The sequence below is a fragment of the Squalius cephalus genome (assembly GCF_949319135.1).
Source record: "Squalius cephalus genome assembly, chromosome: 16".
Classification (NCBI taxonomy): Eukaryota; Metazoa; Chordata; class Actinopteri; order Cypriniformes; family Leuciscidae; genus Squalius; species Squalius cephalus.
This window is the reverse complement of record NC_137137.1, coordinates 22,488,661-22,505,445: the sequence shown is the minus strand read 5'-3', so window position 1 is coordinate 22,505,445 and position 16,785 is coordinate 22,488,661. Positions and strand designations below refer to the sequence as shown.

The 16,785-nt window shown below is 35.7% G+C and overlaps 1 protein-coding gene across 1 annotated transcript in view; it reads left to right on the top strand.

Annotated features, from left to right (window-relative positions):
* The window catches only part of LOC307173573 (transmembrane protein 132D), a 41,492-nt gene that overhangs the window by 13,692 nt on the left and 11,015 nt on the right, over positions 1 to 16,785 (top strand). The window contains exons 3-5 of the mRNA XM_079896780.1: positions 7,196 to 7,333; positions 11,506 to 11,695; positions 16,167 to 16,310. Coding sequence (XP_079752906.1) covers positions 7,196 to 7,333; positions 11,506 to 11,695; positions 16,167 to 16,310 — 472 coding nt within the window. The remainder of the gene's footprint in view (positions 1 to 7,195; positions 7,334 to 11,505; positions 11,696 to 16,166; positions 16,311 to 16,785) is intronic.

Here is a 16,785-nt window from a genome sequence, read left to right as displayed (position 1 = left end):
TTCACCACATCTAACTCATACTCTTCCTCCTCTCCCTCTTATATTGTTTCCATCCATTGTTGGTATCAACATTCACTGCAACATTTTGTCAATTTTGGGACTCTGAACTGACTTGTATTATATACAGTTGGTTTGGTCTCATCATTATAAATAAGTGTGAACATTTTTGAGTCATTGTGTGTAAACGATGACAACTGTGTTATAGTTGAGTTTAACTTTTGCCTGCCTGTGTTGAGCATTTTGAAAATAAAAGTGCATCACAGTGCAAAATGTGTTTTAGGGAGTGAGAATGTGTTTAGAGTTTTGCAAAAAGAGTTCATGAGATTTGCAGACAGTGTTTTGACTACCTGAACTTGTTTAATATTTTACAGACAGTGATTTATTCGACAAATTGGTTTAGGCTATTGAGAATTTGGTTCAGAGAATGGGGTTTAGTGTTTTAGCAATTCAGAAAAACGGTAAATGGTGATGAAAACGTAGCAGAAATGGAAAATTTACCATTAGAATTTGTTTTTATGGATTTGTTTTAATGTTGTTGTTGTTGTCATAGACATGACCACTTAATAATTATGGTAGCTGCATGACTGGTGCTTTATTACCATCTGCTCAAAATGGCTCTAATTCACCCAATGTTTGTGGCAGAAGGAAAGCGGGACAATGGCTGCTTACTTTTGCGAAATGGAAGTGTGCTTAATTGTATTGAATGCACTCTTGTAGTGCAATTATTTGAAAAAAAAAAAAAACTAATTGCATATAAAATTAATATATAATATTAATGAAGTAAAACTTGAGTTTATTTAAAGAGAATACATTTCCATAACTGTTTGTACAAAGAGCACTTTGAAATGTTTTGTTGTGCTCTAAAGAAGTACACTTGTGTTGACCATCATACTAAAGCACAAGTAAAGTAGGCCTACTTGATTATAATTTGAACTGCAGTGTTATTAAATATTCAATATACAGTAATATAAATTGCAACTTCATCATTACAAATGTGTAATTACATATATATTTACATACATGACATACAAGTTTTAATATAAATGGCATTAAAGTATAATTTAGTTACCATAAATGCTTGTCAGTACATTCAGTAGTTCATTTCAACCATATTTCAAGGACAAATAAAATTATGAAATTACATATAAAGATGTAGTCCTACTTAAGTCCAGTTCTTCTTTTTCGCATTGATACACTTATTAAGTTGATGCGTACAGTGATGTGTACAGCCATCAATTTAATATTTCCATGGATGATGTATTCGATATGTTACTGAAAACAGTAGCCGGACTTCTCAATCTCAGGCCTGTATTTTGGTTTCTAAATCACACAGGGATCAATCATTGTGAACTGCACCCAATCAAGCCTTGTAAAAAATAGCTCCTCCTGCTCATCTGAATTTCGTCACACATAAATCTGTCAGGAGGCCCGTTAGGAATCACCATGATAAATGTCACCTGTAGTCACGCTCATATTTTATTACACAGAAAGTGACACGTGTCACAGTTTCATTACAGCTGGTCATAAATTAGGAGGTTGTGAGGCAGGAAAGATAAACTTCTGCTCAGTGATTGTTTTGATTAAATGAGTGAATTTTCATAATTTAGACTTGTCTTTTCATAATTCAAATGCTTTGAGAATCTTAATTTGAGTTTCTCATCTGATTGTCTCAGTAAATGCTGTGGTATGGCTTTTGAAGTTTTCAGGAAGAGGTTGTTGGTAGAAAATGCAGAAAATGAATCTAGGTTGGGCTCAAACCTGGTTTCCTGTGAACTGAGTATGTGCACAATAAATCGAGAACATTTTCAGAAAAATCTTTGATTCACACTATCATTCCCACATTGGCTAGTCACTAGTCAATAGTGAATATTACAACCCTAAAGCATATTTTAACACTGTCATAGAAATCCACTCCCTCAATTATGCCAAAAGATCAAACCATTATTTCCAAAGGGGGAAGAGGTAAGCAAAATCAGCATTTTCTCAGAAATGCAAGGACAAATGAACCACAAAATTCTAAGAATAAACCAATCCCACTTTATTTATCCCAATGTTCCTTACATTTGGTACTTGGTGAGTGCTAATTTTGGGCCCTGTGTGTTTTCTCCACTACCTGGTCATTTAATATTCTCAATATGGTGCTTTGGCATTTTCTGTACGTGTTTGAGTATGTGCATGACATTTCAAAGCCTACATTCATTATGTGAAATGTCAACGATGTTTGACGGATAATTGAAAAAGGATTAGACTTGTGATATCAGCTAGCTCTGATATACCCTCTACCGTAATGCTGTGAGGTTCTCAACAGTGACAGACAGAAGATGATTTGGCATGGATGTTTCACAAGTTGTTTGGTCTCCATAGGTCAAATAGATTGATTTGGTTAGGAATGTTAAATGTCGGTCTTGGACAGGTGTTAAGTGTGGACTTAACACCTGTCATCAGAAATGATTTGATGATAACAACATAGGCAGAGTTTCACTTTTAGGGCTGGAGTCACAGAATCTGCTTCATACATGGCATAAATAACACGAAAATGTGTGTTTACAAAGACATTTTAATTCACAAACACATACATATAATGTAAGCATCTAGTGTTTCAAAATTGGAATTAGATTATAGTTTATAACTATACCATTCTAATTGAATCTGAAATACATTGCATTTGAAATTTGCTTGCCTAGTCAGAAACTTGCAGGGGAAAGATGACAAATTAAAAAGAGATATTGTGATAGATTTTAACATTTCGGTCAAGATAAGGAGGGCCAATTGTGGTCTCATGTCTGAACAGTCCTAAAATCTTCTCTGTCAATGTCAAGATTAGTGCTCCCATGAGCCTTTCACTCGAGACAGTGATTACATCTTACAAGAACAGAGAGCACAGATGGTCACACACACACACGCACGCACGCACGCACACACACACACACACACACAATTTTAAACACAAAAAGATCACATCTTCTGAAACATAACCTTAACCCTGTATTACAAGCACGAAACACACAAATCTTACTGTTTTCCTTAATAAAATCAACATAATGCAATCTTCCCTGTGCTTATACGTTTGCAAACATGATAATGTATGTATGTTCAACTGCCCTGTAACAAATGTGGCCAGATTACCATGCAGGCAGGCATCTAGGGTCTTACAGCCCCTGTGAGACTAATATTGTGCCCTATGGCTGTCAAGTTCTCAGGGTTTCTTTGCCTTAATGTCTGCCCAAACTTGAAAAGGCTTCAATCAACTTTAAGAGGAGGGTGCATGGAATAACTCAAAGCATTGAATTCTTCTTCATCAAATCAATTTATTGAAAATCTTTCCACAATGACTTGATCTTCTTGTTTCAATGAATATCTCAGATGCTTAGCTTAATAACCTATATAGAAAGACATATAAATATATGAGTCACTACACAGAGTATAAATAAATGTACATTCAGAGATATTAAAAGTACAATATTGTTAAACTATTTGCGGTTTATATAGCAGCTTGTAAACAGCAACAACAATGTAAAATCAAATACACCTAGTGCACATGTTCAGTTAGCATGCTAGATGCTAAATGCTAGCATCAAACAACTTTCAAACACAATGAATATTTGTCCTACCAGTAGCACTCCAAGTTGATGAATACATTTGGCTTTTCCCAGTAGTCTTTGAACAACTCAATTGACTCGATGCTGATTTACCAATCTTTCTCATTTGATTGTGTAATCTCCAAAATCCACCAGTTTAGGTAGGAGAAGAATATCCACTGCTCAAAGATCTCAGCATGCTGACAATCACACACACCTGGTCCTTTGTGCCATGTGGAGTTTCAATGGCCAATCAGCTTCCCTGGTTGTTCCAGCAACACTGTGCTCACAGCCAATAGGCTGCACCCATTTTGATCTCAATTCTTTTAATTAAACAATGATGAATATTTATTTCTCCCTCTTTCCTTCAATTTCAGATTTAACTTAACAATGGCGTTTTATAACCCCAATATATATGACAGACATTCATGGAGAGAAAAAAGACCCTTCAGCAACACAGATATGGCTTCGACATTACAAAAGATTTAGAGGGTGCTGGAATCTGGAAGGTGCAATTTTTTTTAACAATCTTTTATAATTATGTTCATATTGATATCCTCTATGCCACTTTGTTTGGCTGTATTGGCTCTCGGGAAGCTTTTAGATTCTGTTCCATGAGCTCTAATGGTCCCTTGGGCTGAACCTATTGAGCTGCTAAACTTCCTCTCCCCTGTGGGTACATAATGTTGCAGTTGAATGTTCAATTATATTGATACATTATTCTAATAATAGTGTGATATAGGGTCAGTGTGACAGTTTGTAAAGGTTTGGGAAGAACAGGAACTCTAGCTGTAGTCATTTGACCTCACAGAAACCTCACAGGAACTTCTAAGAACAGCTAAAGTTGACCAGTGGAGCATCTGCATCGTGCAATACATGGCCAAAGTGTCAAATTTCAATTGTTTGTTTCTTTGCCAGAGCTTCTAAACAATAATTCTTGCTTGAAATGAAGGTTGTTTGAGTTTTGTGTGCTTGAGTGTGTGTGACTGTGTGTAGGTCGGGGTTGTTGTGACTGTTTAGGCAAGGCAAGGCAAGTTTATTTATATAGCGCTTTTCACTATGGCAATTCAAAGTGCTTCACATAGAAAGGAATAAAAATAATCACAAAATAAAAGCAAGGAAAATTAAAACAGTTATTCAAAATGCTTTACATAAAGGAATTAAAATCTCACACTATGGTAATTCAAAGTGTTTTGCATAGAAAATTAGCACAAAATAAAAGCAAGGGAAATTAAAACAATTATAAAAGGAATTAAAAGAGATAAATGATACAGTTATAAAATTAATTAAAGTAGTTAAAAGGATACATAGAATAAACTTCTCATCTGGCAAAACACAATGCCATTTGAGTTCAGTTTAGAATCAAAAGGAAGTTGGATGTACAGTGGATACAGTTATAAAATAATTAAAACAGATAAACAGGCAAAACTCTGGTGTATCATATTTTGTACAGCTGCTTGTTATACTGTGAGATTATCCCATGTGTATTGTACTGTGTCTGTGTTGATCTTTCAATGCGCCTAAACATCTATTTGACATCTCCAATAGACCCGATTTTCCCCTAAAATCGGACAGGAGGTGCTCTAGGACTGACTCCTTGGGTTCACTGCCCCATCAGTCCACACACCCCAAAAAAACCATTTGTTTGGCTTGGCTAACTGGGTCTGATGTGGATGTCATTGATTTCATGTCCCCTGTAAGGGAACAGAGACTAACATCCTCTTCTTCACCCCTGTATTGGAAACCACACTGTCAGCCTCAGCTTTATACTCCTTGAACAAACCTTATCTCCCCCTGCCATACATGTGCACCCACACATGCAAACCTGCTATGAATAGAAACATGAGCATTGCTTCCAATGAAGATGGAACCAGTAATAAATGAAAAAATAATAGCATTATCTACATAACACATTTTTAAACAATCCATACTAGGGATATGCAAAACTAATTTTTTTTTTAAAAAAGCTACGGGAAATCCATTTAATTGTGTAAGATATCACTTGTATCTGTGGTGCTTAAAGGTTAAAGACTTACCTTTTCTAAGATTTTACCATGCAAACTATCTGACCGGTGTTCCTGTTGCTCAAACAACAGATCATGGTGCTTGCAACACTGAGGTCAAGGGTTTGATTTCCTGGGAATGTACACTGATGAGCCAAAACATTATGACCAATCACAGGTGAAGTGAATAACAAGGCCACACATTAAGGTCTGGGTAGATTAGATGGTAAGCAGACAATCAATTCTCATAATCAACATGTTGGGTGAAATGGAGAAATGGGCAGGAATAAAGATCTAAGCAACTTTAACAACCCAAATTGCTATGGCAAGGTGACTGGGTCATTGTATCTCCGAAACGTCAAGGCTTGTGGGTTGCTCCCGGTCAGCAGTATTGAGAATTTACCAACAGTGGTCTGACTATGGACCAAACAAAAACCTGCGACAAGGTGTTGGGCGCCCAAGGCTCATCAATGCACAAGGGCAACGAAGGCAAACTAGTCTGGTCCGAGCCAACAGAAGGTCTACTGTGGCACAAGTCAAAAATTTGAATGATAGTTATGGGAGAAATGTCACAACACAGTTCATAACACTGTGTATGGGGCTGCGTAGACACCGATCAATCACAGTGCCTATGATGACCCCTGTCCACCATCAAAAACGCCTACAATGGACACGTGAGCGTCGGAACTGGACTTTGGAGCAGTGGAAGAAGGTTGTCTGGTCCATTTTTTTATACATCATGTGGACGGCCGTGTACGAATGTGCCGTTTACCCGGGGAAGTGATGGCACCAGGATGTACTGTGGGACAACAAGCTGTTGGAGGGAGGTTGATGTTCTGGGCAATGTTCTGCTTAATGGAAACCCTGGGTACGGCCATTCATGTAAATGTAAATTTGACAAGTGCCAAGTACCTAAACATTGTTGTAGACCAGGTACACCCCTTCATGACAATGGTGTTCCCTGATGGAAGTGGCCACACTACACACATTGTTCAGAAATGGCTTGAAGATCATAATAAAGAATTCAAGGTGCTTCCTTGGCCTCCAATTTCCCCAGATCTCATATTAAGAAAATAAATAAAATATATATAGAATTTTTTCAATATTTTTGGTTATAATTGCACAAGTGTTAAAAGATCAAAATAGCATACCCCTTTTCCCCCATTTAAAAAAAATAAATAAAAAATAACTGGCCCAAATCTACAAACATGCATTCTCTATGCAGAAGAGGATAGGCAACACATTTGTAAATTGATTTGTGGCCATATAGTCTAAGTGAGAAAAAGGACATTGATTAATTAATTAATTAACACCAGTGGTAACCAATGTAAGTTAAACAAATAAAGGGCCCAGAATCAGGCCTTGGGGGACACCACATTATCACAGTATACCAGTATATTGTTTGAATTTTTATTTTTTATTTACTCAACTTTTTTGTCATAACAGTCTATGAGATGACCTTAATGGCCTGTTGTGTTACTAGTTTATCCACTATTTTTCTTACTAATAAAAACTCTGCAATCTATTCACAATTCATGCATTTGCATAAAGTGATACTAGGGCAAATCTAATCAAGATATCCCTTCCATTTTTCCTTTTTTTTACACTTAACAGAGCCATGGTAAAAAAAGGCGTGTCCTTCCGTAGTGCCACACCAACCAACACGCTACTATGGGACATTACCCTAGACACAGGCCCAGATGGAAGTGTTGGAGTAATCTGTCAGAGAAAACCAACTGCAAACGTGAAAAGGTGAGTGTGTCTGCTAAGGAAAATTTAATTAATTACTTTTAATCAGATGATTAGACGGTGATTAACCAACTCTTACTGGTGCCAGGCAGGAGATATTGTCCATAGAAACAGTGAGTTTACATGCTAATGCAGATTGGTCAAAGCTGATTCCTGTAATTATTCTTGTAATTGGTTCATTATTCCTTATCTGTTTAATAAAAGAGCTTTCTCTGAATATATGTTTTCAATTCCAAGTGAATTAACCACAGAAACACCTAAGAATGGCTAACAGACCTCACTACACACGTACACATGCATGTTTGCCACTGACTGCATGTATGTTTACTATGCATGTATTAGATGGGAGCACAAAGGCCAGGGTTGTTAAGAGGTGTGTGTCAGAATCCTATTAGTTAAAGCCTGACCTGAAGTCTCCTCACTATTTATGGTTGATGGCAGGAACAATTCAAGGATTTCAGCCTTTGATTAGAGCATTAGATGATGTGGTATTTCTTGCCTTAAGAGCAAAGTCGGTAACACTTTATTATAATATTCAGTTTTAAGTAATTTAAGTTATTAGTTAATGATTAACTAATCATTTGGAAAACATTAATCATTAATAATTGGTATGTTAACGATTTACAAGTGTGTTGTAAGTTATCTTAAAACATAGTAAATCATGAAATGATCAAACAAATAATTAGTAGATAGTTAATAAGTTATTAGTTGTTATATTATTAATCATTTATAAATCATATAAATTCAAATAAATCATATAAATATAAATTGTAAAATTGTTGTATCATTATCTCAATAAACAATGGTTAATCATAAACAAATGATGAACAAACCATTAGTGAATAAACAATGACTTACAGTCAGGGGCTTTCAGTGGGTTATTATGATAAGTCCTTTCCCTCATCAACACAGACTTGGGTTCTGTGTGGAGTAAGTGGATCTAGTGATAATGTGAACCGGTTTTACCTCCCACTGAAGCTCACATGCACAGTACACAGTGGTCAAAAACTCCATGTTTGCCATAGAAGACAGCTGTCTATACCCTCCCCAGTCAGTTCTTTGGAAGGTATGTGGGCTTAGACTAAACTCCCAGACCCATATGTAAATAAGATGGAGCATTTATTTCCCGTTTTTTCTTGTAACTTCATATAGTTGATTGTGAGAAATGGCACATCATTATTTACAGCAAATTCTTACGTCTAAAATTGAGTTATGACACACAAAAAAACTCACAGACGCATGTGTAGCTAAGTAAAAAAACAAAGGTGGCTTTCACGTGGCGTTTTCACTTGTACTTCATGTAACATGCATAGATCGTGGAAAATGACCCACCATTGTTTACTGCAGATTCTCACGATTAAAATTTGAGCCCAAAACTCACCATAATCCTTAACTTATATCTAAAGATATTCCTCATGGAAACTGGAAACACTTGTTTGGAGAAGTATTTGGACGCTCTACTAAACAAAAAGGCTACCTTGGTTCCAAATACTGTAACTTTTGATTATGTTATCACCGCAAAATTGTATCCAGGTGCAGCTCACATGTAGGGGAACTTCTTATGTCCTACCTTATTTCCTTCCTGAGTTATTGCACGTCAAATAAGAAATATGTGAAATATTTATTTGAGCGCACCCTTTTTTTTGTCTTTTATCCAAATGTAATGATATTTTTTCTAAAAATTTTGTTTTCTATCAAACAATGCCTACCTTTTGACTCTCCTTGCTAGTTTTGGAGTTACTATTCTTTACTTTTGTGTGTCACCTTAAAGGAGGTGAACGAGATTTCTGAATAAAGAAATGTCAAAATCTCTCTCCAATATTGCTGCTGAGGCAAAGTAGTGTTTTATCCGTCAGTGTTTTTTTTTTTGGATTCAGTACTTGGTGCATAACAAAAACCCCATATTCAAGCAGCAACAAAGGATTAATATTGCAATGTCTTAAATAGTGATTTAAACATATTGAAGTAATAAGTCTGAAGAATAGTAATAGATAATTCTGTAACACTTTATTTTGATGGGCCCCTTTAGACATTCTGTTATAAGTAACGGTGCACCTACATGTCAACTAACTTTCATTAGAGAATTAGTAGAATATAAGTAGACTTTCTGCTTAATATCTGCTAACACTTTAATTTGATGATCCCCCAACAGACATTCTACTGACTATAAGTAACTTTGCAAGTGCATGTCAACTTATTCTACTAAACCTAACCATATATTCTACTAACCCTACCTCTACACTGCCCTACAAAGGCTAAGAGCAGTATCTTCAATTTTTCAAAAAAAATTTTTTTGCACAAATAAAAAGTGCAGGATCTGCTCTTCAATCTGTTCAAATTTCAAATGGCTACCTAATCAATTTCTTATATAAATTTACATTTTTAGTTGCAGTATTGTATAGAAAAGTAGGGTGAAACAAAGGCAGAATGCAGTATCTGCCCGTACTGCCTTCGTTTCACTATGATACTGCAGTTTGCCTTTGTGTCAGCATGAACATTGTTGCAACTAGCTAAGTGGCATGAGTCAGGTTTTATTGTATACAGTATGTATGCTATAAAACCTCTCTCAGAGAAGAAAGGAACTGTCAAAATGGCTTCACTGTTACGTGGAAAAATGCTGGTGAAACTTGCTTTAAACAACAAGGCACCTAAAATGGATACGTTTTAAACCTCTTAACTCTTTTTGTCAATTTAGTCTGTTTAGCTCTTTCTAGCTAGCATTAGCTTTTTTACAGCATTGGGATAGCAACAATACCTTGGGAAATACCTTAGAGAAATTACCTTAAAGGTCAAAATTAATGTGTAATACTGACTAGTGCTGCAGTAGTTACTGCAAAATAGTTACTGCAGTACAAATTCAAAATACTGGAGAAAGTCGTCTCCCCCGCCCCCTCCTCTCCAGACTCATGGTAATAAAAAAAATTTGCTTTATGATTTATGATATAAGCAAGTGATTATGATCACTTGCTACACTTACTGCTATATGTTATTGTATGGCCATGTAAGTATACACAGTAATGCAAAGGCAAAGCGCAGTATAGCCTATAAAACTACCAAATTTTGCCTGACTGTCAAAAAACTAAATGTTTAATATTCACCTGCCTCTGATCTATCTAACTGTACCCTTTGTTGATAAATTTAATTGGATGCTTATATTTGGTATAAGAAAAACACAAAAAGCTATTTTTCTCAGTTTGGCATTTTTGCTGATACTGCTCTTAGGCTTTGTAGGGCAGTACTCCTTACCGTCTACTAATACTCAACTTATACTCAAATGAGAGTTAGTTGACATGTAGGTGCAATGTTACTCATAGTAAACAGAATGTCTAAAGGGGACCATCAAAATAAAGTGTAACCGATAAATCTGTTTCTATGAATAAATGGAATTTTAATATTTTGTGGAATGATATTAGCTTTCATTATTTAATTGATACCCTTGTGCCCGTTGTTTGTTTTACTCTGTTTAATACGTGATAAATCATGGTCCTGTGAAACACATGGAGGTCCCATTAGCCCCTGGATTATTTTATCAGGGATTTCTTCAAAAGTCATTTCTGTGTCAATCCCAGTTTTTGAAACAATTGCCTGTTTGGCTGTTCAGCAGATCCATTGCATGCATTTAAACAAATAAGCTGTTCACACAAAAACGCCATCTGAACTCTATGGTTTATTCCTAGAGCTTGAAAGCAGTGTATTTTAAAGCTAAGATTTGAAACAGATGCATCAGATTAGGGGTGATCCCATGTCCTATTGAAAGCATTATGCAGGGCATTGATGGGATTGCACTACTAAGAGGTTAAAAAGATATGGCTTGCTGATTGCTGAAAGGTTGACACCACAAGCTAGGTATCTTTTAAAATCAACATGAAATCAAATTGACCCTATACTTTTCACCATCCAGTCAATTCCTAATGAACAAATTCACATCTTGTCCTACATTTTTTTTATGTTGAATATCCTGTTTCACTCGTAAATGTCACATTATTCAAGTGGATTTTTAATGGTAACTACAGTATGATCAATATACAATTATATTGAAGTCAATAGTTGCACTCAATTATTTAGAATCAAACAGAGCAACTTGCAAATGCAGTTTGTTTGACAATTTGATCACAAAAGATTAAGAGGGTTTACGGTATATGGCATGAGGTGTTTAATGGTACGTTCTCTTTCAGATTAAGCAAACTCCTAGCAGTTCTTCAGATGGATTTTGAAGTGGAGGATGTCAGCAGCCAATCAGAGATTCAGGTGATTAAGTGGGAGTTGACTCTTCCTGATGAAGTCAAAATGATGGGGGCGTCTGAAGGCACCATGAGGATCTACACCACTCAGAGGGACTTTGTAGGCCTGGCTCCTCTAGTTATGGTAGGTAATTCATTAAAGATAGTAAAAAAAAGTCTTCACTAATATGTTTAATTTAAAGGAATGGAAGAAAGAAATACACTTTAGCTCCACTTTTTTACTTTTACATTTTTTCTTCATTTGTCACCAGATAGAGTTAGGGTTCCTTGCCACTGTTGCCTCTGGATTGCTTAGTTGGGGACACGTATTATCCAGCAATTGAACTGATCCAGTTATTAAGCTGAACTTATTAAAGTGAACTGACTCAAGCTGAATAACTGCATTACCATATTCAATAGTAGCTTATAGCTGAATTGAACTTATTAATCATGGATAAACAGTTATTGAACAGAACTGAAATAAATAATGACACTATTATCTTGCTACTTCTGTAATATTTGATGAAGTTTGCATCATTAATTCTGTTGAAAATGAAAGTGTACAATATATTACATTTATAATGAATGCAATAAGCTATAGAGAACTTTAGTGTTTTTTTTTTTTTTACCTACTTAAAGGAGAACTCCGGTAAATTTTATCATTGAGCTCATTTTTTTGTAAATTTGGAGTTCTGTCAGTACAGAGAACAACGACAAAAATCGGTGTTGCCTACACCGTGTTATCCTGTTTTTAAAATTTGCTCCCTGTTGACTTCAATGGGGCAAGTTTTAAACCTGCTTTTAGCCTCTTAACATCCTTGATGTGTCATTACAAGTGCCCAGCCATGTGAGTGATTCCTTCAGAGTGAACACGGGTGAATCTGACTGCAGTAGATGTGAAAGATATGAATAAAAGTGATGTTTATTCAGCCAGCGCACATACCTGTATTTTCTTCCTGTTTTCGGTCGAAGTCCACAGTAGTCGATTGTCGAGTTCACGCGCGTGATCATAGGTAACTAAACCCATGTGCGTGAACTCGACAATCGACTACTGTGGACTTCGAACGAAAACAGGAAGAAAATACAGGTATGTGCACTGGTTAACATCACTTTTATTCATATCTTTCACATCTACTGCAGTCAGATTCACCCGTGATCACTCTGAAGGAATCACTCACATGGCTGGTGCACTTGTAATGACACATCAAGGATGTTAAGAAGCTAAAAGCAGGTTTAAAACTTGCCCCATTGAAGTCAACAGGGTGCAAATTTTAAAAAGAGGATAACATGGTGTAGGCAACACCGATTTTTGTCGTTGTTCTCTGTACTGACAGCACTCCAAATTTACAAAAAAAATGTCATGTCATTTTAGAATTACGTTTATTGTGTTTTGCCGAATGTACAAGCATCTATGGTAAACTAAAATATACTTTAATGTCATTTCTATTGAAACTTGTATGTAATATGTATTTGTAATTATCTTGTTTAAAACAGTTATTTGAAATGTAGTAATACAAAATGTGTACTTAAGTATGTTAAGAAACATTTTTATATATTCCATAAGTGCATATTCCATACTTCTTTTTCACTTTTTGAAATAATCCGATTGGCCTGTTAATAATACGTTGCAAGAAAACACAACACCATTTCAAAATGTTGAGCATCCAGTTTACTTACCAAATGATTAAAAGTTAGATTTAATTACCACTTTGTGTTTTAAAAGACATGGCAGACAACTTTTTAACAAACCCAATGTTTCTATCTGAGACAGTAAAGCATCTTCATGACTTATTCACTGGCATTTTGAAAGACGGATGGATGGATCCAGCAGGGTATCAGGGGCTCGGCACTGTGACAGAGCTAGTAAATGCGACAAGCTTCATCTGCAAGACAGATCATGTTGACCTTTGGATTGGGTCCAAACATGAGCAGATTTAGGCATAATCAATCAGATTTTCTGTAGCAGCTCTAATATACAGCTGGACACCGTCCCGGAAATCTGAAAACAGCACAGGCCAGAGAATGGCCAAAAACTCCTAATATGTTTGCCAGATCTCTTAAGAAAAAAAAGTGTTTTATTAGTACATTAGTATACATATATATACATTAGTGTATTAGTGTACTTTAAAAAATCTACATTCAATCTTTAAGTCTTTCTTAAAGTACTTAAGAAATAGTCAAAATTAAGCTTGCCTTATAACAATTATCCAGAAAAGTCTATTTGCCCTACATTTGTACTTCATCTATGTTCAAGTGGTAAATGTAACATGTTCAAGTTTATAGTAACAAGTCAGCTTTGAGGTGGAATAACATAACAGAGTAAATAGTAAATGATTGGAATTTGGCTGATTTAAACTGAAGAACAGCAACAGACTTGATTCAAATGGGGTTTTATTATAAGCCATTACCAGAATATGCCCAGTTACAGACCAGGCCTAAGCCTTGTCCCAGACTAAAATGCAGATTTGAACAGTCTTAACTGAAAGCAACTTGCAGTGACAAAAATACGCCAGTGCCATTGTCTTCTCTCAAGATGCAAACCAGTACATGCACACTAGCGTCTGACACTGTAGGTGACGGTTTTAGCGCGCCCACCTCCCATCCCGGCTGTCAGCCCAATCGGCACAGGTTGCACTAGTAAACAGTAACAGTATACCTATACAGTAAGTTTACTTGTAGTATGCAGTACAGAATAATAACTTAAATGTAAACTTGATGTACTCAAGTTTACTACTTTTACACTTAAAGTACTCTAAAAGTCCCCCTGTAGTAAATTTTATCCCTTAAAACTCATCTTTGATGACCAAAATTACATTTTTAAAGTTTTTTCCTGTATTTTCTTTATTCATGCCTTAAAAATAGCTTGAATGTAACTCTACAATCATGCTTAATTTAGTATACGCGGAGCCATGGATATGCAAATAAGCCCCGTCTCCACTCACTCACACAAGCTCGTCTACAAGTCGATGTATCAGAATGGTAATGCGTTTTATGCATCGCTCGCTACAATGTCGGACACATAACGTAATTCATTTGGTTAGCCTTTGGCTTGACTACATTATCAAACAAATAATAATGTATTGCTGATGTTGTACAAACCATGTTCCCGTTCGCCATCTCAGAGTCAGACAGCTGCCATCAAAAAATCTCAGAACAACTCAGAACGTCAGTTGAGAAAGGCATATAGTTCAACATCGTAATATACATCATATACAAACTTCACCCATCGTAATGCCAAATGTACCCGATTTTATCAACAGAAAAATAGACCTGGATAGTCTGGCTTCTCTTGAGACTCCCCTGCTTCCCAGCAGTTAATGATATGCTTCAGCCCGCCCACACGTTGACGTGATTGGTTAAAAGGTAGTTTGTGACGTCAGAAACAGCAGTGATTTCAAACTGCGTTTTAGAGACTGTCTTTTTCCATTGCAGTTTTAAGGAGAAAATACTCCGCAATGGTATTCCGACATGAATTTGCACATATTTTGTCTTAAAGCACATTAAAAACACCTCATAGACATATGAACAACATTCAAAACTTGATTTTCACCACAGAGGGTCTTTAAATGTATATTTTTATAAACTATGTGGGCCAATTTAGTCCCAAGAAGTACTGAAATGGTAAACTTACAAGTGTACTACTACTACAGGGATATTCATATACTACATAAATTATACTTTTTTGTAAGGGATCTTGTTTTTGGACATTTGAGCAATAGCACATGGAGCAGCTAAAAGGACGTTCTCACTAAGGCTCTTGCAACTGAAGAACTCATGAAATGCTTATTCAAATATAACGTATATTAATTGGCCACACTTACAAATCCAATAGATATACGTTTATGTCACAGCCTGGGAAATCCATGATTTGCACCTTGCTATTTTTAGTCGGCTTTAGGTGTTTTTTTAGAGGGTTAGGATTTTTAGAGCGTATTATATTGGATAAGAAATTAATATAACTATTTTAGTTCATGAAAAAACAGTGCTGTTTGATCAAACTAAGTGTAATGGCAAATCCGTTTTATTTTTTCATTTTTAGTCAAACAAAATTGATATGCTTATTTTTAATGCATTGCATAAAGTTAAATTAAGTGACCTTTGTTTCCTGAAAACCTGTTTCATTTATGTGAGCAGGCATTTTGCATCTGTCAGGATCTTTAAAGTTCAGAGGTTTGCCTCACTAAGCTGGTGCTTCCCATTCACTGTAGACAATATTGGCAAATGGGGTTGTGACCCATAAAATAATCCGTTTTTGCTTTTCACTTCTCATCAAAAAATTACTTTGATTACATAAAGTTGTATCAGTCCAGGTAGTGCATCTCTGGCCTAGATTATCTAAATAGATTGACACAGGCCATTCCAACCTAAAATCCGCCTTTGTGTCCCTGAACATACTATTTTACCAGTAAAATGTGTTGAAAAAGGCACTGATATTATGCCATAATATCCATCACTAGATTGCATAGTGTAAACGTAACTTGTTAAATCTCTGACCTTCATTTGTAGTTGTTAAATCTCTGATCAACTTGTTAAATCTCTGACCTCCACTGCTAAAGTTGAAGCTTAGCTCAGTATCACGATCCAAAATGTAACTTTGATCTCTGTCCCCTGTGTAGGACACAGAGCTGTTGAACACTGCCGTGCTGACTGGTAAGAGGGTTACGGTGGCTGTACGAACCATTGCGGTTGAACAGGATGGTTCTGTAACCGATGTCTCTGACTTTGCTGACTGCAGCTCCACAGATGAAGATGTTCTAAAGGTACAGTTCATTATACTGGATTTACTCAGCTTTTATTTTTACTTTATCTCAGCTTAGATACAGCAGTCGTAAAGTCTATTGAAAATCATATCAAGCTAATATCAAACTCTCATTCTCTTTGTGCATGCGAGATAGAAAGAGGTCAAGAACGTGATAAAAATTTTTGAGAGATCTATTAATTTATTCAAAAAGACATTCAAAATGAAATTCATTCAATGACATGAATGCACCTCTCCTATAATAAGCATATTTTAATTGAAATTCTTCTTGAAAGAGTCAAAGAGTCAAAAATGATAAATTACAATATCATAATGCAGAAAAAGGCCTCATTAAAATAATGGAATTACTGAAAAGAAAAACGTATTAAAGAGTTTGCCATAATTTGTATTATTATTTCATAGATTCATACTGTACATAATTTTAACAAAATTGCTCCACTGAAATTTGAAAAACTTTTGTCCACAAATAAAAATCA